Source organism: Leptopilina heterotoma, unplaced genomic scaffold, assembly GCF_015476425.1.
Source record: "Leptopilina heterotoma isolate Lh14 unplaced genomic scaffold, ASM1547642v1 Lhet_123, whole genome shotgun sequence".
Taxonomy (NCBI): Eukaryota; Metazoa; Arthropoda; class Insecta; order Hymenoptera; family Figitidae; genus Leptopilina; species Leptopilina heterotoma.
This window is the reverse complement of record NW_025110842.1, coordinates 3941317-3960055: the sequence shown is the minus strand read 5'-3', so window position 1 is coordinate 3960055 and position 18739 is coordinate 3941317. Positions and strand designations below refer to the sequence as shown.

General features: G+C 21.3%; 1 protein-coding gene across 2 annotated transcripts; it reads left to right on the top strand.

Moving 5' to 3' along the window:
* Window positions 1–6351: 6351 nt before the first annotated feature.
* LOC122512125 (NADH dehydrogenase [ubiquinone] 1 beta subcomplex subunit 5, mitochondrial) lies at window positions 6352–12490 on the top strand. Of its 2 annotated transcripts, XM_043627802.1 has the most exons (5): window positions 6352–6366; window positions 6508–6668; window positions 7867–8081; window positions 9941–10226; window positions 12078–12490. In XM_043627802.1, the coding sequence occupies exons 2-5, from the start codon at window positions 6581–6583 to the stop codon at window positions 12095–12097; spliced, it is 609 nt and encodes a 202-aa protein (XP_043483737.1). In that variant the 5' UTR covers window positions 6352–6366; window positions 6508–6580; the 3' UTR covers window positions 12098–12490. The 2 variants fall into 2 exon arrangements, with proteins under 2 accessions (XP_043483737.1, XP_043483728.1); XM_043627793.1 differs by lacking the exon at window positions 6352–6366 and having other exon boundaries at window positions 6421–6668.
* Window positions 12491–18739: the final 6249 nt, after the last annotated feature.

Here is an 18739-nt window from a genome sequence, read left to right as displayed (position 1 = left end):
TAAGGTATTTTTAGTACAAAAATATTTTTCGGGATAAAGTATTTTTTAGAAAAAAGTACTTTTAGGGATAAAGTATTTTAGTACAAAAATACGTTTCAATGTAAAGTATTTTTAGTATAAAAATACTTTTCAATACAAAGTATTTTTAGTAAAAAGTACTTTTCGGGATGAAGTACTTTTAGTACAAAAATATTTTTCTTGTACGAATCGTATTTTTAAATAAAAAAGTATTTTTGAATAAAAGGTATTTTTGTACGAAAAGTATTTTTGTAGGAAGCGAATTTTTATATAAAAAGTATTTTTGTAGGAAACATATTACTGTACAGGTATTTTTATAAAAGGTATTTTTGTACGAAACGTTTTTGTATACAAAAAGTATTTTTGTACGAAACGTAGTTTTATATGAAAAGTATTTTTGTGGGAATCGTATTTCTGCAAAATAGTATTTTTTAAAAAAAGGATTTTTGTACAAAAGTTAATTTTGTACAAAAGGTATTTTTGTTCAAAAGTATTTTTGTAGGAAATTAAATTTTATTCTAAACGTATTTTTATACAAAAAGTATTTTCGTAGGAAACGAATTCGTGTACCGAACGTATTTCTTAACAAAAAGTATTTTTATAAAAGGTATTTTTGTAGGAAACGAATTCTTGTACGAAACGTATTTCCAAACAAAAAGTATTTTTGAATAAAAGATTTTTTTGTACGAAAAGTATTTTTATACAGAAAGTATTTTTGTAGGAATAGTATTTCTGTAAAAAAGTATTTTTTTATACAATGTATTTTTGTACAAAATGTATTTTTGTAGGAAACGTATTTATATAAATGAATAAATAAATATTTAATAAACGTCTGAAACACATTATCTTATTACTTTATCCCGAAAAGTATTTTTTACTAAAAATACTTTATCACGAAAGTATTTTTTACTAAAAATACTTTATATTGGAAAGTATTTTTGTACTAAAAATTCTTTTTGTTTAAAAGTATTTTTGTTCCAAAAATACTTTATCTAATACCTAAAAGTATTTTTGTACTAAAATACTTTTAGGGATAAAGTATTTTTGGAACAAAAATACTTTTAAACAAAAAGAATTTTTAGTACAAAAATACTTTTCAATATAAAGTATTTTTAGTAAAAAATACTTTTCGGGATAAAGTATTTTAGTACAAAAAATACTTTACAATATAAAGTATTTTTAGTAAAAGTAACATAATAAAGAATTTTTTAGACAAAAATACCTTTGCGAATAAAGAACTTTAAGAACAAAAATACTTTTTATACTAAAGTATTTTTTAGTAAAAAGGATAATAAAAAATATAATACAGCATTTTTAGTGCAAAAATACTTTTCAGAATAAAATATTTTTAGTAAAAATGAATTTTTTTAATTGATTTTTTATTAAATTTTTATTTTTTTTGTAAAAAAGACTATTTTTTAGCTTATGAAATAGTATTAGGAGGAGAAAATAATTTTTGGGGGCCTAATACACTTTTTTTTGAAAAAAGACATTTTTGGTACAAAGAAATATTGTGTAAAGAAATATTTAAGTGCAAAAGGTATTTTAGTATTGTGGATAAACTAATTTTAAAAAAAAAAGTAATTTTGTAGAGAGAGAAATACTTTTTAGATTTTTTTTGAGTGAAATTAAAATTAAATTACTGTAATTAAAATTACAGTATTTTTTCTATAATTTTTTGAAATAAAGTATTTTTTTGGACAAAAGTTCTTATCAAAAATAAGTATTTTTAGTAGAAAATACTTTTCGGGATTAAGATATTTTTTGTAAAAAATACTTTTCGGGAATAAGATATTTTTAGTAAAAATACTTTTCAATATAAAGTATTTTTAATAAAAATAACATCATAATAAAGAATTTTTTGTACAAAAATACCTCAGGTGAATAAAGTACTTTAAGAACGAAAATACTTTTTATACTAAAGTATTTTTAGTAAAAAGAATAGTGAAAAAATAGAATACAGCATTTTTAGTGCAAAAATACTTTTCAGAAGAAAGTATTTTTAGTAAAAAAGAATTAATTTAATAGATTTTTTATTACATTTTTTTATTTTTCGAAAAAAGAGTATTTTCTAGATTCTGAAATAGTAACAGGAGGAGAAAGTAATTTTTGAGGGCACAATACATTTTTTTGAAGAAAGACATTTTTATGGTACAAAAAAATATTCAAGTATAAAAAGTATTTTAGTATTGTGGAGAGGAGAAACTACCTTTTTTAAGAAAGTATTTTTTGTAGAGAAACAAATACTTTTTACAATTTGATTTCAGTATTTTTGAATGCAAAAAATTTTTTTAAAGTAAAATATTTTTTATACAAAAATACTTTTCATAATAAAGAAGGACTTTGAATAAAAAAGAAAATTTTTCAGGATAAATTATTTTCCAAAAATTAAATGTTATTTACGATTTTCCAGTTAAAAGTATTTTTCATTTTTCCACTATTCACTTGAAAGTATTTTTGAATGCAAAATATAATAGAATATTTTTGACTGTAAACTAAAATAATTATAGCTATAAAAAATTACTTATTACAACTAAAAAAAAGCAAAATATTTTATCTCTTTTATACTATTTTTTAAAAGTATTATTTAATTCAAAAATACTTTTCTTACTTTTTAGTCTGCAATTTTTTTAAAGTAATTTTTTGATAGAAAAGTATTTTTTAACTACAAATAATACCTTCTATATCGTAGACAGTAAGTAAAAAGAAGTATTTATTCATTAAGAAAATACCTTTAAATAAAAAGTATTTTTGAGTGAAGAGTATTTTTAAGCGAAAAGTATTTTTGAGTAAAAAGTATTTTTTTATTCAGCAGCATTTTTAAGTAAAAGTATTTTCAAATAAAAAGTATTTTTAAGCAAAAAGTATTTTTAAGCTAAAAAGTATTTCTAAGCTAAAAAAATTATTTTTGTGTAAAAAGAATTTTGAGTACTAATTATTTTTAAGTAAATAGTATTAAATAAAAAGTATTTTTGAGTGAAGAGTATTTTTAAGCGAAAAGTATTTTTGAGTAAAAAGTATTTTTTTATTCAGCAGCATTTTTAAGTAAAAGTATTTTCAAATAAAAGTATTTTTAAGCAAAAAGTATTTTTAAGCTAAAAAGTATTTCTAAGCTAAAAAAATTATTTTTGTGTAAAAAGAATTTTGAGTACTAATTATTTTTAAGTAAATAGTATTAAATAAAAAGTATTTTTGAGTGAAGAGTATTTTTAAGCGAAAAGTATTTTTGAGTAAAAAGTATTTTTTTATTCAGCAGCATTTTTAAGTAAAAGTATTTTCAAATAAAAAGTATTTTTAAGCAAAAAGTATTTTTAAGCTAAAAAGTATTTCTAAGCTAAAAAAATTATTTTTGTGTAAAAAGAATTTTGAGTACTAATTATTTTTAAGTAAATAGTATTAAATAAAAAGTATTTTTGAGTGAAGAGTATTTTTAAGCGAAAAGTATTTTTGAGTAAAAAGTATTTTTTTATTCAGCAGCATTTTTAAGTAAAAGTGTTTTCAAATAAAAAGTATTTTTAAGCAAAAAGTATTTTTAAGCTGAAAAGTATTTTTAAGCTAAAAAGTATTTCTAAGCTAAAAAAATTATTTTTGTGTAAAAAGTATTTTGAGTACTAATTATTTTTAAGTAAATAGTATTAAGCAGAAAGTATTTTTAAGCAAAAAGTATTATTATGCTAAAAGTATCTTTGATAAAAAATTATTTTTAAGTAAAAAAATATTTTCGAGTAAAAAAGTATTTTAAGTAAAATGTAGCTTTGAGTGAAAAGTATTTTTAAATGAAAACATTCTGGAGTACAAAAAATTTTTCAGGAATAAATATTTTTGAATCTAAAATACTTTACTCAAATGTATTTTTTTTCTAATCAATTATTTCTATACAATTAAATATTAAAATTATATTTAAAAAAATATGAAATTAATATTAAAATTATATATTAAAATACAATATTAATATAAAAATAATAATATTAACATATTTAATTAATGTTTAATAATTAATAATTCAAATTGCCATAATCCATAATATTTCACGAAAATAGAAACTATCATCGAAAAAATAAAATTTTTTAATTAAATAATCTTGGCGGAAAAAAATGCTCGATTTCTATTTTTGTAACTGTCAAGAATGCAGAGCGCGTGGAATATTCGAGATCTAAATTTTTTTATATTAGTATTATATCAGGTTCAATTGATCATTTAACCCTGTATACAAGTTTATAACACTGATCGTTTTAAATCGTCTCTAATTCGTCTAACTTTCCTTATTCTATATAGAAATTTTCGTCAACAATAGAATTAACAAAAAGAAATTAATGTTTCTTCATTTTATAAAAACGTATATTTTTATTTATTTTTTTTTGCTTTAAATTCTTCAATTTTAATTTAATTTTAATATTTTCAAAAAAAAATTTATTTTTTTCTGTCAATATTTAAAATTATTTATTTATCAAAACTGAAAACCAATTATTTTTATTCTAAATATTTAAAAATGTTTCTTTCAAAAATTCCCGCTATTGTCGATAAGGCAAATTATTCACTTATCTAAAAGGAATGCTTTATTTTAAACGTCAGAAAATATAAAAAAAATTTTTTTTAATAATATTGATAATATTAATACTGACGATAAAAAAATAAATAATAATAAAAATAGTAATAATTATTCAACTTCTAAATAAAAATTAATTAAATTTTTTTTTTTGTATACAATGTCTTATTGTAGAAAACGTATTTCTGTACAAAAAGTATTTTTTTATAACCATATTTTCGTACAAAAGGTATTTTTGTAGAAACCGTATTTTTAAACAAAAAATTTTTTAAATAAAAAGTATTTTTGTACGAAACGAATTCTTGCACGAAACGTATTTTTGAACAAAAAGTATTTTTGAATCAAATATATTTTTGTACGAAACGTATTTTTATACAAAAAGTATTTTTGTGGGAAGCGTATTTTTATATTAAAAGTACTTTTGAAGAAAACGTATTTCTGTAAAAAAAGTTTATTTTTATAAAAAATATTTTTGTACAAAAGGTATTTTTTTAGGAAACGTATTTTTAAACAAAAAATTTTTTTAATGAAAGGTATTTTTGTAGGAAACGAATTCTTGTACGAAACGTATTTTTGAACAAAAAGTATTTTTGAATCAAATATATTTTTGTACGAAACGTATTTTTATACAAAAAATATTTTTGTGGGAAGCGTATTTTTGTATAAAAAGTATTTTTGCAGCAAACGTATTGCTGTACAAAAAGTATTTTTTTTTTTATAAAAAACATTTTTGTGCATAGCGTATTTTTGTAGGAAACGAATTCTTGTACGAATCGTATTTTTAAACAAAAAAGTATTTTTGAATAAAAGGTATTTTTGTACGAAAAGTATTTTTATACAAAAAGTATTTTTGTAGGAAGCGAATTTTTATATAAAAAGTATTTTTGTAGGAAACATATTTCTGTACAGGTATTTTTATAAAAGGTATTTTTGTACGAAACGTTTTTGTATACAAAAAGTATTTTTGTACGAAACGTATTTTTATATGAAAAGTATTTTTGTGGAAATCGTATTTCTGTAAAATAGTATTTTTTAAAAAAAGGATTTTTGTACAAAAGTTCATTTTGTACAAAAGGTATTTTTGTTCAAAAGTATTTTTGTAGGAAATTAAATTTTATTCTAAACGTATTTTTATATAAAAAGTATTTTTGTAGGAAACGAATTCGTGTACCGAACGTATTTCTAAACAAAAAGTATTTTTATAAAAGGTATTTTTGTAGGAAACGAATTCTTGTACGAAACGTATTTCCAAACAAAAAGTATTTTTGAATAAAAGGTATTTTTGTACGAAAAGTATTTTTTATACAAAAAGTATTTTTGTAGGAAACGTATTTTTGTAGGAATAGTATTTCTGTAAAAAAGTATTTTTTTATAAAATGTATTTTTGTACAAAAGGTCATTTTGTACAGAAGGTATTTTTGTACAAAATGTATTTTTGTAGGAAACGTATTTATATAAATGAATAAATAAATATTTAATAAACGTCTGGAACACATTATCTTATTACTATTTGTTAATTATTTATTTATTTACTTATTATTTATTTAATTTACAATTATTAAAGACATTGTCGATAATGTAGGTCGCTACAACAAGAAACTTTAAAAGAACAAAAATTTTAATTTGTAAGTAAACAAAAATTTCTTCATACTCCATTTTTTTGTTATTAAATTTGTTAAAATTACACTCTCCTTCTAAAAAAAAATTAATTAAAAATTTTCTATAATTCTTGCTCTGTAATTTCTATAAAATAAGTCAATGGCGACATCTGACAGTATTTTCTCGAACTCGAATATTGAATGGTAAAATAAAATTTTATCTTCTTTGTTTTCTTTTAAAATAAAAGAAAAATTGTTATTTATTGACGTTAAATATTTAATTAAAATCTAAAATTAGTGGAGAAAATTCAATGAAATTGTAATAATAAAAATTATTTTCTTCAGATATTTTTGTGGTTAAATTGTCGATTGACTTTTGTCTCGCCTGTCGTTTTTAAAGAGACAGCAAATAAAAAACATGGCAGCGTGGAGTAATATTCTTCGTTCTACTGGAGAAAAAGTCCTTCGAATTGGATCAATTTCCACTAAAAATGCCGTCCAAACGTGTAAGTCTTGTTTCTATTGTTATTTTTAATTAAAAATAAATTTTACAGTCACTCTTCAATTATAGGAAGTTTCTAAAAATTAAATTGAAAATTATATCTGTCGTTACGCAACTGTTTTACCAAAAAACTAATTTTCTATCAAAATAATAATTTTTTTGATATTTTTACAACATTTTAGAATTTTTACTTTGTAAACTAATTCCCCTCCCTTTCTCAAAAATAAATAGAATTTTGTTTCTTTTCTACTTTGCAATTTCTATGGTTTATTTACAATTTTAAGGTTATGTCAACTTTCAATATTTTTCTATGTATTTTTAAATCTAATTCATAATATAAAACAAAATTTCTGTAAATATTTCCTGAATTTTCAATTTTTGATTGAAAAAAAAATATTTTTTTTATTATTTAAAATATTATTATTTCTCATAACTGATGCTCTAAAAACAAAATTTATTTGATTCAAATAACCAATTACTTGACTATTATCAATTAAATATATACTGAAATCAAATAATTTTTATTTAAGTCAAAATATTCATATTTGATTCAAATAATGAAATTATAGGTTCAAATACCATTTAATTGACTCAAAAAAAATTATTTTAGTCAATTCAATAGTCAATTAATTTTTAAATTTAAATTAATTTAAAAATAATTAATTAATTTTTAAATAATTAACTAATTTTTAAATTTTAATTAATTTTAAAATAATTAACTAATTTTTAAATTTTAATTAATTTAAAAATAATTAACTAATTTGTAAATTAATTTAAAAATTTTAATTTAATTAAAAAAAAATTATTTTAGTCTATTCAATGGTCAATTAAATTTTTAACAATTTTTAATTAATTTTAAATTAATTAATTTTTTAATTTAAATTAATTTTAAAATAATTAACTAATTTTTAAATTACTTTTAATTAATTTTTTTTTAAATTTAAAATATAATTCAAATAATATTTTAATTAATATTTATTTGATAACAGAAAACTAATCGATTATTTGAATCAAAAACAAATTTTTTCCCAATGTGGATAAAATTTAAGATTGAAAAGAATTTTTTTTTTTTATTATAAAAATTGAGTTTAAAAAATTGAATTTAAAAATAATTATAAAAATTTCTTTAGAAAACGTTATTAGTTTTAAGAAAGAGAAATTCGAAATAATTGATATAATAAAATTATATTCTTTTTTCCAAGTACAAAAACGAGAAATGGGACATGGACCTAGAGTTTTTCGTATTGAACCAACACGATGGCAGTGGAACAAGTGCAAGGACATGCTTCATTTTTATACAGCTTTAGGAGTAATACCCTTGTCAATACTGACATTTGTTGTTTATGTTTTTGTTGGTCCAGCGCAATTAGCGGAAATTCCCGAAGGATATGTGCCAAAACATTGGGAATACTATAAGGTATAACTAATTTTCAAAAATCATCTATTTTAAAAATAAAAACCTCATCTATTTTTTGAAATTAAATTTTTAATTTAAAAACCGACCTAAAAACCAATTTTAACCAACCTTAAAAATTTTACATTTTTGATTTAAATGGAAATTAATTCAGATTTTACAATTTTTAACTATTATCAAATCAATAAAATTTTGAAATTTTAATTACTAAATTACTAAATTTGTAGTCAGCAACCTAAAATACTCGCTATTAACAATTTTTCAAGCAAATTTTATCGACTTTCTAAAAAAAATTCGTCCGCCATTTTGAATTTTTAAAAACTAATATCAAATTCATAATCAGCGAACCCTAAAACCCCCGGGCATTAATTTTCAAACGATTTAGCCCATTTTTAAAATTTGACCGCCATTTTGGATCCGCCATTTTGGATTTTTAGAAACTAATATCAAATTCACAATCAGCGAACCCGAAAACCCCCGAGTATTAATTTTCAAACGATTTAGCCAAATTTTAAAAATTCGTCCGCCATTTTGGATCCGCCATTTTGGATTTTTAGAAACTAATATCAAATTCACAATCAGCGAACCCGAAAACCCCCGAGTATTAATTTTCAAACGATTTAGCCAAATTTTAAAAATTCGTCCGCCATTTTGGATCCGCCATTTTGATTTCTTTGAAAAATAAGCACAAAATTATTAATTAAAGACCTCAATAACCCTAAAGTCACAAGTTTCTGTCGAATTTAGTCAATTTTTAAAAATTCGTCCGCCATATTGGATCCGCCATTTTGATTTCTTGAAAACCAACATCAAATTCGTAATCAGTGAACCCAAAAACCCCCGAGTAATAATTTTCAAGCGAATTATATCGACTTTTTTAAAAATTCGTCCGCCATATTGGATCGGCCATTTTGCATTTTTAAAAACTAATATCAAATTCACAATCAGCGACCCCAAAAACCCATGTGTAACAATTTTTTAACGAATTTAGACAATTCTTAAAATTTTGACCGCCATTTTGATTTTTTGAAAAATAAATCATAAAATTCTTAATCAACGACCTCGAGAACCCAAAAGAAACAAGTTTCATGCAAATTCAGTGGATTTTCAAAAACTTGTCCGCCATATTGGATCCGCCAATTTGAATTTTTGAAAACTAATGTCAGATTCGTAATTAGTGGCCCCAAAAAATTCCCGTGTGACAAATTTCAAGTGAATTTAATTAATTTTAAAAAATTCGTCCGCCATTTTGAATTTTTGAAAACCAATATCAAATTTGTAATCAGCGACCCCAAAAACCCCCGAGTAACAAATTTGAAGTGAATATAGTCAATTTCTTACAATTCGTCCGCCATATTGGATCCGCCATTTTGAATTTTTGAAAACCATCATCAAATTTGTAATCAGCGACCCCAAAAACCCCCGAGTAACAAATTTGAAGTGAATTTAGTTAATTTTTAAAAATTCGTCCGCCATTTTGGATCCGCCATTTTGAATTTTGGAAATCTGTTCAAAAAATCGTAATTAACGACCTAAAGAACTCCCGAGTATCAATTTTTGAAACGAATTTAGTCAATTTTTTTAATTTGTCCGACATTTTGATTTTTAGCACATTTTTTAAAAATTTGTCCGCCATTTTGATTCTTAGCAAATTTTCTAAAGATTCGTACGTCATTTTGTTTTTTAGAAAAAATTTTTAAAAGATTTGTCCGACAAATATTGGAATCGACATTTTGAATTTATGTATAAAAATTTTTAAAAAAATTTTCTTAATATAAAATTATTATAATTATAATTGTATTATAATTAATATATAAAATGTATAATTTTTATTTTTTTGTTTGTTTAATTTCACCACGCAGAATCCAATTACAAGATTTATTATGAAACATTTCAATGAATCACATCAAGAAGTTTACGAGAGAACAATGCACATGATGTATGAAGAAACAAGAAGGGGAGAAATCACAGGACTGCAAAATCGTATTAAAGAATTAATTAAACAACGTAAAGATTATCAAGAATATTACTATATTCCCTATAATGCTGAGAGAATCTACGAGAAGCGTGAATTAAATGAATTTATTGAAGAACCATTACACGAAATAGACGAAGAGGATAAGCAAAAAATGCGAGAGGGAAAATACGGTAAGAAATTTCATTCAAAAAAAAAAAAAAAATACTCCCCCCCCCCACCCCACCCCTCCACTTAATTATATTAAAAAAATAGCAAATGTGTTATATTTATTATCATTTATAATGGTAATAAATTGTTAATAATTTATCGAATTTTTCCCTATACTAGATTATTAAAGATATAATAATTAATGAAAATAATAAATAATAATAATTTATAATTTTTTATAAAAAGTGTATTTTTAAACAAAAATTATTTTTGTATATAACGTATTTTAATACAAAAACTATTTTTTGTATTAAACAAAAAAAATAAACAAGGTATTTATATACAAAAAGTAATTTTTGTAGGAAACGAATTCTTGAACAAAACGTATTTCTAAACGAAAAGTATTTTGAATAAATGGTACTTTTTTAAGAAAAGTATTTTTATAAAAAAAGTATTTTTGTGTGGAACGTATTTCTACGAAAAAGTACTTTTGATTAAAAATTATTATTGTAGAAAACGTATTTTTATCCAAAGAGTATTATTGAATAAAAGGTATTTTTCTAGGAGACGAATTTTTCAACGAAACGTAAATTTATACAGAAAGAATTCTTGCAGGAAAATGTTTTTTTTACAAAAAGTATTTGTTGTAGGAAACGTATTTTTATATGAAAAGTATTTTTGTGGGAATCGTATTTCTGTAAAATAGTATTTTTATAAAATGTATTTTTGTACAAAAGTTCATTTTGTACAAAAGGTATTTTTGTTCAAAAGTATTTTTGTAGGAAATAGAAATTTTATTCTAAACGTATTTTTATACAAAAAGTATTTTTGTAGGAAACGTATTTCTATACAAAAATGATTTTTTTTGTAGGAAAACGAATTAAAATATCTTCTATACAAAATTACTGTTTATACAAAAATACTTATTTCAAAATAATACGTTTCTTAAAAAATATTCTTGAAATAAAATACGTATCCTACAAAAATACATTTTGCATAAAATACTTTTTGTATGAAGTAAGTTTCCTATAAAAATACTTTTAGTACCAAAAGTGTATAAATACTTTTTGTATAAAAATACCTTTATTATAAAAATACTTTTTGTATAAAATACTTTTCCAACAAAAATACATTTTGCATAAAAAATACTTTTTATACAAAAATACTTTTTGTAAATATTTTTAAAATAATTTAAATAATTATTTTTAAAAGAATACTTTTATGCAAAAATACTTTTTCTGCAAAAAGTATTTTGCTCGGAAAAGTATTTTATACAAAAAGTATTTTTTGTTAAAACTTATTTTATGCAAGAAGTATTTTTGTTGGAAATGTATTTTAAACAAAAAGTATTTTTGTATAAAAAGTATTTGTTGGAAACGTATTTTTTGCAAAAAGTATTTTTGTTAGAAACTTATTTTATGCAAAAAGTTTTTTGGTTGGAAACGTATTTTAAACAAAAAGTATTTTTGTATAAAAAGTATTTATGTTGTAAACGTATTTTTTTGCAAAAAGTATTTTTATTGGAAACGTATTTTAAACAAAAAGTATTTTTGTTGGAAACGTATTTTATACAAAAAGTATTTTTATGCAAAAATTATTTATGTTGGAAACGTATTTTATACAAAAAGTATTTTTGTAATAAAAGTATTTTTATACAATAAGTATTTTTATACAAAAAGTATTTTTGTTAGATACGTATTTTTGTATAAAAGGTATTTTGATAAAAAAATTATTATTCCTGCTATTATTATTGTTATTATCATTATTATAATAAAAAAACTTTTCTTTACCATTTCATTTTCTGTTTATCATAATGAATATAGAAAATAATTATTCACACTTGAATAATGAAACAACTTTTTCTTATTTTTCAGGTCGAAAGACGAATTTGTAAGAAGAGAATTCGAGTGAAAGAAGAGAAATAAAGTCTAATTAATTAGTAGCGAAAATAATTGATGAATTTAATTAGTGAATACAATTTAATTGCTGACTTTATGGGAAATTTGAAGTAATTAATTATTGCTAATTTTATCACTTGGAGTAAATTAATTACTAAAGCATATACATTAATATTAGTAAATATCATTATTTTCCTAATTAATTAATTAGTAAAACAATCAAATATTAATTGACACAAATGGCTTATCAATTAGTAGTGATTGTTAATTTTACAATATAGTTTAAAGAAAAAAAATTAATAATTTTGAAAATTCAATTGTTTTTCTCAATTATTGTATAAAAAAAGGAGTAAATAAAATCTTGTAATATACATTGTGTAAATATTAAACAAACGATTTCACTTTTTATTTATTTTTGGTGGTAAATAATAATGTGTTTTTTATAATTATAAAAACTCAAAAAAAATGTAATTTTTTCCTTTACAAAAAATCATTATTTTTGTATTTAATGTAATTTTAAACAAAAAGTATTTTTCTAATTGAAATAATTTTAAACAAAAGGTATTTTTGATTCTAAAATATTTCAGAATCAAAGTGTTTTTGTATTTAAAAAAGTTTTAGAATTAAAGTATTTTTACCTTTTTCAAGGTAAGTATTTTTGTTATAAGTATTTTTATACAAAAAGTCTTTTATTAAAAGTATTTTTGTACGAACGTAATTTTAAAAAAAATGTATTTTTGCTTGAATGTATTTTTTTACCAAATTTATTTTTGTACGAAATGTATTTTTATACAAAAAGTATTTTTGTACGAAATGTATTTTTATACAAAAAGTATTTTTGTACGAAATGTATTTTTATACAAAAAGTATTTTTGTACGAAATGTATATATTTATAGAAAAAGTGTTTTTGTTTGAAATGTATTTTTTAAAAAAGAGTAATTTTGTACGAATGTATTTTTGTATCACTATTTTTAAAAACGAAATATAATTTTGTACAAAATTTTTGTTTATACACAAAGTATTTTGTACGAAACCTTTTTTTATAGAGAAAGTATTTTTGTACGAAATGTATTTTTATACAAAAAGTATTTTTGTACGAAATGTATTTTTATACAAAAAGTATTTTTGTACGACATATATTTTATACAAAAAGTATTTTTGCACGAAATATATTTTTATACAAAAAGTAATTTTCATAAAAAATACTCTTTTAACAAAAATACTACTTTCGAGAAATACTCTCAATAAAAATACACTTTTAGATAAATACTCTCTTACAAAAATACTCGTATTCAAAAATACTTAATTCAAAAAATTTTTTATTTTTATTACATGACGTTTTAACGTACGTGTGTGTGATACATATTTTTTGCAATGTCGTCGACCAAAAACAAAAAAAACGTCACAAAAAATTACGTCACGCTGATATGACATTTTTTCCGGGTCGTAAATTTTTGAATGGGTTAGATAATGATAACAAAAGTTCAGTTGCAAACACTAAGATTACGAAGATATATTGACCTGAATAAATTCAATAAAATCTTACACGAATTTTGTGCCAGAGATTATTGAGATAAAACTCGGGTCGATGCATGGAAATTTTTTTAATTGCAAAGATATTAAAAAACAAAACCAAGACATTTCACGTTCAACAAGTATTTTAAAAGGTAATTTTCAAAGAACAAAAAAATTTATTAAAATATTGCAAAAATTAATATTTTCCAGAGAATTTCTTTTAATTTAGTAATTTTGCGCAAAAAAATACTTTTACTGTTAGAGTATTTTTTGTACTACGACTTTTTTTAATAAAATATTTTCCAGCTCAAAGTACTTTCTATAAAAAAATTACTCTTCAAACAAAAAAAAGTATTTTTGTATGAAAGTGTTTTTGAATAGAAAGTATTTTTGTATAAAAAGTATTGTACAGAACGACATTTTTTATAGAAAAAATTTTTGTATAAAAAGTATTGTACAAAAAGAAATTTTTCATAGAAAGTATTTTTGTACGGGAATTATTTTTAAATAAAAATTAGTATTGTATCTAAAGTATTTTGTACAAAGAATATTAATGTATAAAAAGTGTTTTTGTATAGAAAGTATTTTTTATAGAAAGGTATTTTAAACAGAAAGTATTTTCTTTAGAAATGTATTTAATATAGAAAGGTATTTTATATATAAAGTATTTTTTATAGAAAGGTATTTTATATAGAAATGTATTTAATAAAGAAAGTATTTTTATAGAAAGGTACTTTATATAGAAAGTATTTTTGTGTGGGAATTATTTTTAAATAGAAAGGTATTTTTGTATAAAAATTAGTATTGTATAGAAGGTATTTGGGGCGCATGATTATTCCCCAAATGTCATTTTTCCGAAATGTCATTTTACCGAACTGCACTTTTGCGAATTGTCATTTTTGCGAAAGCCATTTTTGCGAAATGTCATTTTTACGAATAGTCATTTTTGCGAAAAGCCATTTTTGCGAATAGTAATTTTTGCGAAAAGTCATTTTTACGAATTTTCATTTTTGCGAATTGTCATTTTTGCGAATCGCCATTTTTACGAATTGTCACTTTTGCGAATCGCCATTTTTACGAATCGCCATTTTTACGAATTGTCACTTTTGCGAATCGACATTTTTACGAAATGTCATTTTTGCGAATAGCCATTTTTGCGAATCGCCATTTTTACGAATTGTCACTTTTGCGAATCGACATTTTTGCGAAAAGCTATTTTTGCGAATTGTCATTTTTGCGAAATTTCATTTTTCAGAAAAGTCATTTATGCGAATTGTCACTTTTGCGAATCGCCATTTTTACGAATTGTCACTTTTCCGAAAAGTCATTTTTGCGAATTGACATTTTTGCGAAAAATACAATAGTGAATCTATATATACTACAAGTTTACTATTGTATTTTTCGCAAAAATGACAATTCGCAAAAATGACTTTTCGGAAAAGTGACAATTCGTAAAAATGGCGATTCGCAAAAGTGACAATTCGCATAAATGACATTTCTCAAAAATGAAATTTCGCAAAAATGACAATTCGCAAAAATAGCTTTTCGCAAAAATGACAATTCGCAAAAACGACAATTCGTAAAAATTACTTTTCGCAAAAATGGCTATTCTCAAAAATGACATTTCGTAAAAATGTCGATTCGCAAAAGTGACAATTCGTAAAAATGGCGATTCGTAAAAATGTTGATTCGCAAAAGTGACAATTCGTAAAAATGGCGATTCGCAAAAATGACAATTCGCAAAAATGAAAATTCGTAAAAATGACTTTTCGCAAAAAATACTATTCGCAAAAATGGCTTTTCGCAAAAATGACTATTCGTGAAAATGACATTTCGCAAAAATGGCTTTTCGCAAAAATGACTATTCGCAAAAGTGCAGTTCGGTAAAATGACATTTCGGAAAAATGACATTTGGGGAATAATCATGCGTCCCAAGGTATTTTTGTAAAGAAGATATTCGTGTATATAAAAATACTTTGTATAAAAAGTAGTTTTGTATAGAAAAGTATTTTTGTACAAAAAATATTTTCATAAGAAATAAAATATTAAATAAAATATTTTTGTATAGAAAGTATTTTTCAAAAAAAAATTGTTTTGGAATAGAAAGTATTTTTGTTAAAATTATTTTTAAATAAAGTATTTTTGAATAAAAATTTGTATTGTATCAAAAGTATTTTTGTACAAAAAATATTTATGTATAAAAAGTTTTTTCTATAGAAAGTATTTTTGTAGAAAAGTATTTTTTACAAAAAGGTATTTTTTGTATAGAAAGTATTTTTGCATGGGAATTAATTTTAAAAAAGGTATTTTTGTATAAAAAAATTAGTATTTTATAGAAAGTATTTTTGTAAAGAAGATATTCGTGTATATAAAAATACTTTGTATAAAAAGTAGTTTTGTATAAAAAAGTATTTTTGTACAAAAAATATTTTCATAAGAAATAAAATATTAAATAAAATATTTTTGTATAGAAAGTATTTTTCAAAAAAAATTGTTTTGGAATAGAAAGTATTTTTGTTGAAATTATTTTTAAATAAAGTATTTTTGAATAAAAATTTGTATTGTATCAAAAGTATTTTTGTACAAAAAATATTTATGTATAAAAAGTTTTTTCTATAGAAAGTATTTTTGTAGAAAAGTATTTTTTACAAAAAGGTATTTTTTGTATAGAAAGTATTTTGCATGGGAATTAATTTTAAAAAAGGTATTTTTGTATAAAAAAATTAGTATTTTATAGCAAGTATTTTTGTATAGAAAGGTATTTTTTACAAAAAAGGTATTGTACAAAAAATTTAAAAATATTTTTTTATGTAGGAAATTACTAAAATTGTACAAAAGAAATTTAAAAAAAAAGACTTTCATGAAAAAAATCAAAAGTCTAGAAAACAAAATATATTATGTCCAAAACACTTTAATGTAAAAAATACTTTTCCTATTTAATAATTTACTAATTTTTCAACTCAAATAAAAAAAAAATTTTCTAGAAAAATCTCGATCGTTTTTTCTTTTTTACATTATTAATACAAGTGGATGTTATATACATTATAGTCAAAGTATCAAATTAAATTTTCTTGCGCAACTGAAAATTGATATCTTTATTTAATACGAAATCGGAAATTTTTAAACTTCTTTTAACACCGTCTCAATTATTATTGTTGCATAATCAACAACGCCTTCTATTATAAATAATCTCTCTTTCATTTTTTTTTCTTTTTGTATTTGCGTTTCTTAATTAAAATCATTAATAGCAGAAAATTTTTTCGCCAACTTTTAAATAAGTTTTATTTTTTCCATTGTGTGAAATTAAAAAATCATTAAAAGCATCCTGAATTTTATTTTAATTAGCCCCTACGTGAGTGTTGTAAATCACAACTAAACAAAATTATGCTTATCTCACGTGAATAAAATTATTGCACGAAATGATGAAAAAAAGTTTTTTTTTCTATTGCACTTTTTATTGACTAAATTAGAAAATTAATATTTCCTTTTAGTTATTTTAATTCAATTTGGCATCAATTTAGTTAAAAAAATTTTTTTTGGGCGAAAATATTTAGTAAAAGAGTATTTTTGTATAAAATTACTAGTAGACTGTGGTATTTTTGTAATCAAAATATTTTTTTACTGAAGAAATTTTGCACCAAAAGTATTTTTGTACAAATGGTATTTTTGCACTAAAAGTATTTTTATGCCAATGGTATTTTTACACCAAAAGTATTTTTATACCAATGCTATGTTTGTGCCAAAAGTATTGTTGTACCAGAATATTTTTGTACGAATGTTATTCTTATATAGCAAAAGTATTTTAATATTAAAATGCTAAAGAACTCTGTAAGTATTAAAAGTTGAAAGTATTTTTGTAATAAAAGTATTTCATCACTAAAAGTATTTGGTATAAAAAAAATTTAAAAACAAAGTATTATCGTACGAAACAGATATTTTTCTACAATAAGTATTATAGTTAAAAAAATATTTTTGAATATAATTCACCAATTAAAAGTATTTTTGTCTAAAAAGTATTTTTGAGAATACAGTATTCTTTAGTAAAAAAATATTTTTGAGTAAATAGTATTTTTCAGAATAAAATACCTTTGGTTAATTGGAATTTTTTAGTAAAAAGTATTTTTGAAAGAATAGTATTTTTCTGAATAAAGTATTTTTGAGGAAATAGTATTTTGTAGTGGAAAGTATTTTTGAGTAGAAAATATTTTTAAGTAAAACATATTTTTGATTAAAAATTATTTATTTATTTGTGTATAAAGTATTTTGAGTGAAAAGTGTTTAGACCAAAAAGTATTTTTGAGTAAAAAATAGTTAGTAAAAAGTATTTTTAAATGAATAGTATTTTTCAGAATAAAATATTTTTGAGTAAATAGTATTTTTGAAGAAAAAGTATATTTGAGTAAATATTATGTTTTAGTAAATAGTATTTTTTTGTAAACAATTTTGTAAAGGAAAAGTATTTTTGACTAAAATGTATTTTGCTTAAAATTATTCTTTTTTCTACAAAAAGCAAAAAATTAACGAAAAATTTTTCTGTCACTAGAACTTTTTAATTAAAAAATGGTTTTATTGTCATTTAGACAAAAAAATTAAAAATCCCAACAAACATCAAAAAAAAGTTTCATTGGAAAATTTTTACAGACATTAAACATGATTAAAAGAATTGCAGGACTTTGGAAATGATTTTACTTTTATATCTGATTAAAACGAATAAATCGTTCGTAACAAAAATTATGCAACTGAAAAAAAATCCTGACCTTGACAGTGACCGTCGAATTGCGCCTTCTGTGTCATTAACTCTATCCATTGATTCAGGTAAATTGGATAATTTACTTGCCACACGAGACTCATAATAAAAAAACAAAACAAAACAGAGTAAAAAAAATATAATCAATAAAAATTAATCTACAAATCGATTAAGTCACTTTAATTAATTTATTAGCTAATGGTTCAACTTGTAATCAATCAACAAAAGTGTACTTAAGTTAATTGCAAATCAATTTTTGTTGATCGAAATAAAATTAATCACTGTAACTATGTAACTTTCTTTCATCATTTTTGGAAATTTTCTTTTTTTTTTTTTTTTGTTAATTTTGATTCAAAAATACTTTTCTAATTAAAA